The 7,800-nt window shown below is 38.2% G+C and overlaps 2 protein-coding genes, 2 long non-coding RNA genes and 1 other non-coding gene across 5 annotated transcripts; 4 read left to right on the top strand and 1 right to left on the bottom strand.

Moving 5' to 3' along the window:
* Nucleotides 1-703: 703 nt before the first annotated feature.
* LOC103632310 (probable E3 ubiquitin-protein ligase HIP1) lies at nucleotides 704-2,813 on the top strand. Its single transcript, XM_035961226.1, has 4 exons — nucleotides 704-977; nucleotides 1,163-1,213; nucleotides 1,296-1,394; nucleotides 2,640-2,813. Exons 1-4 carry the CDS (start codon nucleotides 912-914, stop codon nucleotides 2,811-2,813), a joined length of 390 nt encoding a protein of 129 aa, XP_035817119.1. The 5' UTR covers nucleotides 704-911.
* A 201-nt stretch (nucleotides 2,814-3,014) lies between these two features.
* On the top strand, nucleotides 3,015-3,290 carry LOC109940848 (uncharacterized). The gene is made up of 3 exons (XR_002263552.1): nucleotides 3,015-3,053; nucleotides 3,132-3,194; nucleotides 3,264-3,290. It is a non-coding gene; the product is annotated as an uncharacterized lncRNA (long non-coding RNA).
* Nucleotides 3,291-3,294: 4 nt separating this feature from the next.
* On the top strand, nucleotides 3,295-3,773 carry LOC109940847 (clathrin heavy chain 1-like). Its single transcript, XM_020541180.1, has 3 exons — nucleotides 3,295-3,366; nucleotides 3,477-3,589; nucleotides 3,683-3,773. Exons 1-3 carry the CDS (start codon nucleotides 3,313-3,315, stop codon nucleotides 3,756-3,758), a joined length of 243 nt encoding a protein of 80 aa, XP_020396769.1. The 5' UTR covers nucleotides 3,295-3,312; the 3' UTR covers nucleotides 3,759-3,773.
* Nucleotides 3,774-4,074: 301 nt separating this feature from the next.
* LOC111589814 (small nucleolar RNA R41) lies at nucleotides 4,075-4,156 on the top strand. Its single transcript, XR_004851651.1, has one exon. It is a non-coding gene; the product is annotated as a small nucleolar RNA R41 (small nucleolar RNA).
* A 1,711-nt stretch (nucleotides 4,157-5,867) lies between these two features.
* On the bottom strand, nucleotides 5,868-6,302 carry LOC111589726 (uncharacterized). Its single transcript, XR_002748817.1, has 3 exons — nucleotides 6,240-6,302; nucleotides 6,048-6,132; nucleotides 5,868-5,961 (listed from the first exon to the last, which is right to left on the bottom strand). It is a non-coding gene; the product is annotated as an uncharacterized lncRNA (long non-coding RNA).
* Nucleotides 6,303-7,800: the final 1,498 nt, after the last annotated feature.

Here is a 7,800-nt window from a genome sequence, read left to right as displayed (position 1 = left end):
TGGTAATCAGACAACATGGATATGTTTTTCTTGATATTGTGTTCATAAATGTGCCCATGGTCTAGGTAAAGTAAAACATTCTAGGGACAGTCAGGGCTGTGAGAAAACAGAATAAAATATATGTAGCTCACGTAATATCAATTTTTTGAAGTTGTATTCCTTGGTACACAACTCGTTTCTACTACTATTTTAAAAAGTCAAGTTTAACCTACCAGTTGAGTAGTTGTCATTGCCAATAGTTGTCTTTTGTATAACACCTCATTTTTATAACTTCTGAATTTTATCCCTTGTGGTTACGATTTCATAGTTAACTTTGCAGAATTAATGCTTTGAAGGTGACAAGCAGTACACACAATAGTTCCACACGTCCCAGCTAAGGTAAGGCATGTCATACCGTGTTTGTTGATGCATGGATCTTACTATACTTTGCCAATTTACATTCACTTATGTATTGATTGTTTGCTAAGTGTGTGCACTTTTATGTAGACTGTGGACAATGATCTTGCACTGCAAATATACATAAAGGCTAGGGCACCCCTAAAGTTGTTGCTGCATTTGCTGAAAGGGGGGAGTTTGACAAGATACTGATATACTCAAAGTAGGTTCGTTATTTGGTTTTATTGATTCTGTTTTCAGTTGTTGTAACTCATTTGAGCTTCAAATTTTATTTCTACAACTTGGTTCCAGATGGAAGAGTAGATGGCGTGCTTTCTCTGCATGAGTCATCCACAAAGGATGTACAGCCAGCTCAGGAACATCTTTCATTGGAAGAAGTCTCCACTGAGAGTTCAATAAGGCCATTCTTTGTGGAATTTGATAATAACATTTTCTCGTCTAGTCATCGTCGTCGCTCGAGTACTCGAGCTGAAAGGGGAAGACCAAGCTCCCTTTTTGAAGAAAGTCCTCGACAAATGTTCCATAATCTCATAGGGGAGAGGGACAGCCATAGACACATAACCATGGAAGGAATTACAGAGGTTGCTTTCTAAAATGTTTCCTATACTGGTTCCAGTTGTTATGTTTTCGTTGTTAGATCTTATGTCATTATAATCCAGTTAAATATATAGTGATACTGGTCTTGATTTTGATAAATATCCATAACTTTGACTACGATGGTGGTTTAAGTGTAACATTTTGGAATGAAATAGGTTTATTTCTGTAGGTTTTGGTTGCATTGGAGAGGATTGAACAGCAAGCAGAGCTGACCTATGATGTTAGTTCTTTTTTACCCTTTGCTCCACAAGCCCGTTATCATCTTTCTTTTGCCTGAAACCTTGAATAAACTTTTTTTGCAGCAATTGCTAATGCTGGAGGCTAATCTATTTTTTGGCGCCTTTGCCTCCTATGATCGGCATAGAGACATGCGGATGGATATTGATGATATGTCCTATGAGGTACTATCTTTTATCGTGTCTTGTCCTGCCTGAATGGTGGAGGGGTTTTATTAGAGGATGCTTTTCTTTCTGGAGGATTCTTCCTTATTCTGTGTTTGAAGCCCTTACTGTGATTCGAGCAGTAACTATGATCCTTTACGAAATACTCTTCGTTCATATTTATCCTCACGGAAGAGGTGCTTGTATCTTCTGAACAGGAATTATTGGCACTGGAGGAGAGAATAGGCTCTGTGAGCACATCTCTTTTGGAGGAGCAGTTCACAAAATGCCTCAAAAGAAGCATATATAGTTAGGTCGCTTTAGAAGTCAACAAATCAACCGTTGATGACATGAAATGCAGCATCTGTCAGGTAAGCGGTAACCTTACCTAGCCACCTAGGGGATCTGCTATTTCTGTTATTCTGCTGGTATAAAACAAAATGCATATGAGGATTTTACATTGAGCACTTTCTTTCCAATGTGGAACTGACCTGTTGTGTGGGACAGTCGGCGTTAAGTAGTCTAGGTTTTGCCTGTCATTCTCACAGAAGACAGGCCCTTTTATGCTGCTATTACCCCACTTCCCAAACGTCTTATTAAAAAAGGCTGGGTTGTACTTGCGAGCCCTCCAGGTCAGTACCTTCGCATTGGTGCAGCTGATATCTCCGCTTCGTATTCCTGTTTAACTAACCTTACATTTTGTAATGCAGCATTACTCAGAGTTGCCTGATATCAAGTGTGCCATTGTAAATACCCATGTCATTGAACCACAGGTTTGTCGACTTCAGTTATTTTCAGATATCTTTTTTATGTTTTGCCCATTAACAACTTCCTTGGACAGACACTTGTTGAGTTCTTTGGAACATTGTCGAGAGTGGGCTTTGGAATGCATGAAAGACCTTCTACTGGTTAATCTGAGGGGAAATCTTCAGATTGTTGTGCAGGTATTCCTGTTCAGTTTCTTATGCCCCCTCCCCCTCTGTACCAACCCATTGGCATTTATTTTCTTCCTTCTTGGTTCTAATTATTGTGAAATCTTGGGGGACATATGCAGGCTGCGAAAGAATACTCTAAGCAGCTAGGGGTTGATGCTTGCATCAAATTATTTGAGCAATTCAAATCTTATGAGGGCCTTTACTTTTTATTGGGATCCTATCTGAGCTCCAGGTAATTTCTCTTGCTGACAGCGGAATGCCTTTCTCAAATTTTGCGTGTCTTTCTCAAAATGCAACACACCTGAGTTTTCTTTACATGCATTCTGAATAGAAATTATTGGCACTGGAGGAGAGAATAGGCTCTGTGAGCACAGCTCTTTCGGAGGAGCAGTTCACAAAATGCCTCAAAAGAAGCATATATAGTCAGGTCGCTTTAGAAGTCAACAAATCAACCGTTGATGACATGAAATGCAGCATCTGTCAGGTAAGCGGTAACCTTACCTAGCCACCTAGGGGATCTGCTACTTCTGTTATTCTGCTGGTATAAAACAAAATGCATATGAGGATTTTACATTGAGCACTTTCTTTCCAATGTGGAACTGAACTGTTGTGTGGGACAGTCGGCGTTAAGTAGTCCAGGTTTTGCCTGTCATTCTCACAGAAGACATGCCCTTTTATGCTGCTATTACCCCACTTGACAAACGTCTTATTAAAAAAGGCTGGGTTGTACTTGCGAGCCCTCCAGGTCAGTACCTTTGCATTGGTGCAGCTGATATCTCCGCTTCGTATTCCTGTTTAACTAACCTTACATTTTGTAATGCAGCATTACTCAGAGTTGCCTGATATCAAGCGTGCCATTGTAAATACCCATGTCATTGAACCACAGGTTTGTCGACTTCAGTTATTTTTAGATATCTTTTTTTATGTTTTGCCCATTAAAAACTTCCTTGGACAGACACTTGTTGAGTTCTTTGGAACATTGTCGAGAGTGGGCTTTGGAATGCATGAAAGACCTTCTACTGGTTAATCTGAGGGGAAATCTTCAGATTGTTGTGCAGGTATTCTTGTTCAGTTTCTTATGCCCCCTCCCCCTCTGTACCAACCCATTGGCATTTATTTTCTTCCTTCTTGGTTCTAATTATTGTGAAATCTTGGGGGACATATGCAGGCCGCGAAAGAATACTCTGAGCAGCTAGGGGTTGATGCTTGCATCAAATTATTTGAGCAATTCAAATCTTATGAGGGCCTTTACTTTTTCTTGGGATCCTATCTGAGCTCCAGGTAATTTCTCTTGCTGACAGCAGAATGCCTTTCTCAAATTTTGCGTGTCTTTCTCAAAATGCAACACACCTGAGTTTTCTTTACATGCAACAGCGAGGACCCAGATATCCATTTCAAGTATGGATTTGCTAGGAGTTTTTCCAACTGGCCTTGCAACTTCAACACCTGAGACAAATACATCTCAGTCCCAAGGGAGCAGTGACAGCAGTGGTAATAACAAGAGCAAGAGCCATTCAACAGAGCCAGTAAGTTGTCGATCTCACGGATAAAGCTGCTGCGGAATCGGTGGGAGCTACAGCTGCGCCATCCTCGTGGTCGGCCAGGAGCCCCCACCGCACGGATCAAGGTACACTCGTTGTGAAGGGATATGCTTGGATCAGAGTAGGGGTGGGTGAGGACTGTCCATTTATCACCTTCAATTTCTTTTATATTTTCTTTGGATTTTGACACTCCTTTCTTTTGCTTGCTTTTCTCATCGGACCTAACTTGAGGATGTGATGACAAAAAATACATACCTATTTTTAGATCCCTGACAAGAGAAACCAATGAATACTTCTGAGCCTTTATAAGATTTGTCTTCTTTGTTTGGTTTAGGTTCTCTATTCTTACAAAAAGGAAAGGAAGGTAGGATTTCAGCCATGCTCTAATAGAGTGACTCGTGCTCAAATCTAGAAATTGATATCACCTCAGGTTTGGGTTTTGAGAGCTCACTTCTCTGAATCTGTAGTATGGCAGTTTGATTAAAGTCTTAGTATAAAATGTCTTTCAAATTTCACGCACTAAATAAAGCAGCATCGGGAGGGCCATTTCTTGAATTTTTTGTCTCCACTTTATTCAGGTGAACCAAAATGTTCTCCCAGGTCTTCGAACTGAAATACAATAGTACTTTAGAACCGCAACACTACAACAAAGTTGCCACTGCATGTAAATTAGACAAACAGAGTGTGCACACAACCACTGAAAGACACATTTATAACCACCAGCACTACTTTCTATCAAGACAACTCAAACAAAATTTTACTGAGATTTTTTGTATGAAACTTGGTGTAAGTGGTTGTGTGCATCCCGCATTTGCATTGTTACTGGGATTTTGGAAATTCATATGGCGACTTGATGTTTCTCAAAGGTAATATTGAATTATTTATATCATTTTCTTTGCTTTGATTATCTAAATACTTATATTTTCTTTGCTTTGTTACGCTGTCCAAGTCAAGTGGTGTGTACTGCTGACCTGCTGTCCAAGACTCCAAGTACTATGTATGCTATTGGCGAATGGCAATCCTGTGTTGTACATATACCGTTGTTGGTGTGCGTTGCCTTGCTGTTTGCTATCCAAAAAGTGTGTGTTGTTGTCCAAGACTCCAAGTGTTGGCTGTCAAGCTGTGTCACATGTATACTTGTCGTGTTGGCCACTTGGACCTGGTCGTGGCCCTGTTACATGTGTGTTGCAATGTTGTTTAGCTCAGTTTTTGTGTGCCTGAGTGCCTGAATGCCTATGTTGGATGGCATATAACTTATTCACTGAGCCAGTAACTGTTGTAAATTCACATGATAAATCAACCCGAGATTTCTCTGCTGCTGGTTTTATAAGAAGCAACAGCACACACGAAAGCCAACCTCATATATACAAGCAGACAGAACAAGAAACCAGAAAAATGCCCCACTGTAAAGGAAGTAGTTACTAATAAGAACACTGACAAACAAACTAATGATGATGAACTTATTTATTAGATAATAGAGAGGTCACATAGTTCTATACAAAGCGGTTAACATTGAGATCGAACACACGACCAATAAAAACATAATACAAATCATTATTAACAAGTTTCATCTGATACATGACTAACAAAGTATTCTACTATAACAAGCTAGAACACATGTCTCAATCCGATGTTACAGTCGCCAAATGTGCTCGTCTGTTCTCTAGAAATTTGTCGATGAAACGACTCCTTGGATTGTCAATCAACGAACGACGAATTGCTGCAATTTAGAACATGATTTGTAAGGACATGATTATTTTAAATTATTGTCATTCTAATTGTATCTATATCTATAATCTATAAATATATTATAAGAACCACTCACTCTTCAAGCAGTATATAGTGTGATGATCCGGGTTGAAATGAATAGTGCTGTGGTCCAAGGTTTCCAAGCACCCTATTGTTATAATAGTATATAATTATATAATTATTAATAAGAGTAAGAATTAAGTATATATTGAAAGATGTTAGGCACAGAAGAAATTACTGTGATTATGGTTACAACACAGCAAAGTTCCAATAATTATGTTCTTGTCAACTCTAGCTAACGACCATCGTAGAGCATTTCTTTGCAAGAGGTCAGTCCATACCCCCACGATGATTAGATCCCACCTATTAAAAACCTTAATCGTCTGAATAAGACCTAACAAATGCATAATGCTGTTAAAAAAGAATGTATATATGAAAATTAGTGCCACCTAGAATCCATTAGTACAGCTTCTCTATACGGTCTTCCACCGATATGCTTTAATGGTTCCAAATGAAGAACTATGCCAATAACATCTGAACAATTCACATATGATTAGTTACCTTTGAATCATTTAGACTTCAGGCGTTAGTGATATATATATATATATATATATAAACTATATGGAAAGAAGGGTTATTACCTACGAATGTCTTATGCGGTTGTTGGTAAACCTCATGAAATGGCATAAGATACTTTGGAAATGGAAGAAATTGGATTGGCTTCATGAATGGATCCACAATAGTATGTGTTATCAATTTCAACTCTAGCCCATGACCAATATTGCGAAATTGAAGTTCCTCCCGGTTTAGACAAAATGCCACTCTATACAATGTATATGTGCATCCTTGTGTGAGTAAGGCATCGAACCGTTGGACATTATTGCTGTTAGAAATTGCTTCGATTTTGGATCCCTAGATATTTAGGAATACATGTTGTATGAGTCGAAGAATTTAATTATAATAACATGAATATATTTGCTCTATTTCAATGCTTGTTGAAGTGACTCATAGTGATGTCCTGTAGGATGTAGTGTTGACTATTACGACGCCTAGGGAACTTAACAACTACCCTCGCAAAGACACTTTTTACTTGTGGTAAGTTATTGACATCTTGAATATCGTCAAATAGCACGAAACTACATAAAACACGAACTTTAGTTTAAGTTCTTCATACATATAGATGTAAAAAGTAAATAAACTTATATAAACTTACGGAGGAAAGGGAGACAGGCCTGCCACCGTCCTATTTTGAGTATGTCTACTTAATGCCATTGTTCTTATAGGATCTATCATGGCATTATTGCAAAGATACAAAAAACATTAAAACAACTAAATGACATATAATCTCTTGTCTATTAAAATGCTAAAATAATATGTACAATATATCGCTGTATTAATATGACTGAATTTAGAGATATCAGAATTTAGCAACAAACAAAGTCACTCTGTCAATTGGGGACATGTACAAGTGTATTGTACAAAAAGTCCTCCCATGCAACATACAACACCAGAAATTATATAATGCACCCATAATGAATTATGTCGGTTTCTCCAACACACTGCAGGCTGCAGTTTTCAATCTCTTCTTATTTCTTTTGGATTAGGTTCAGCATTTCAGTATTCATACATTCATTCATGTTCCAGGCAGTTTTATATCCTGAATCCGGAAAAGAATTAAAGGCTTACGTTTCCTTCCTCCTATTTGCAGTGTCATTACAGCTTCCAGTGATTATACTGTTAAAGGTGCTGATCTTATTGTCTCATATTTACAGTTCAACTGTTCAAGTTGCAATTGTTCAACAATTCGCAGACATTTTCATCAATATTCATCAGAACTTTACAAGGACAGGTTATTTGAATTCACATCCTATTTTTTATTTGGCCTATTTTTTCTGCCTGCAAAATGCCTAGATCAAAATCCTCAGCTGACTAATAAATAAACAGGCCCTCTCATACTCCAGAAATTGTTGTCAAATAGAAGATGGACAGTGACTGAACAATAAGCTGAACTTCTTTGTGTTGTAATGCTCCTGTGCATCATTGTTGGGCCTATCGCCGGATACTTAATGTTTTATCCGTACCTGATTTTTATTCATATTCGTATATCCGTATTATCAAAGTTAGATATTTAAGATGTCATGTAACACGCAATGATTTGCACATTACAATGTTTGATAGTGACGTTTTAAGAGGAAGTTGTTG

Source organism: Zea mays, chromosome 7 (assembly GCF_902167145.1).
Source record: "Zea mays cultivar B73 chromosome 7, Zm-B73-REFERENCE-NAM-5.0, whole genome shotgun sequence".
NCBI classification, from domain to species: Eukaryota; Viridiplantae; Streptophyta; class Magnoliopsida; order Poales; family Poaceae; genus Zea; species Zea mays.
This window is presented reverse-complemented; position numbering and strand designations above follow the sequence as displayed.

Excerpts from the sequence above, each read along its gene's own strand:
- LOC103632310 (XM_035961226.1), top strand. The coding sequence starts at position 912 with ATGTTCCATAATCTCATAGGGGAGAGGGACAGCCATAGACACATAACC. Across the intron at positions 978-1,162 it reads CCATGGAAGGAATTACAGAG|GTTTTGGTTGCATTGGAGAG; the intron begins GTTGCTTTCTAA and ends TTATTTCTGTAG. Across the intron at positions 1,395-2,639 it reads TTGATGATATGTCCTATGAG|AAATTATTGGCACTGGAGGA; the intron begins GTACTATCTTTT and ends CATTCTGAATAG.
- LOC109940847 (XM_020541180.1), top strand. The coding sequence starts at position 3,313 with ATGAAAGACCTTCTACTGGTTAATCTGAGGGGAAATCTTCAGATTGTT. Across the intron at positions 3,367-3,476 it reads ATCTTCAGATTGTTGTGCAG|GCCGCGAAAGAATACTCTGA; the intron begins GTATTCTTGTTC and ends GGACATATGCAG. Across the intron at positions 3,590-3,682 it reads GGATCCTATCTGAGCTCCAG|CGAGGACCCAGATATCCATT; the intron begins GTAATTTCTCTT and ends TACATGCAACAG.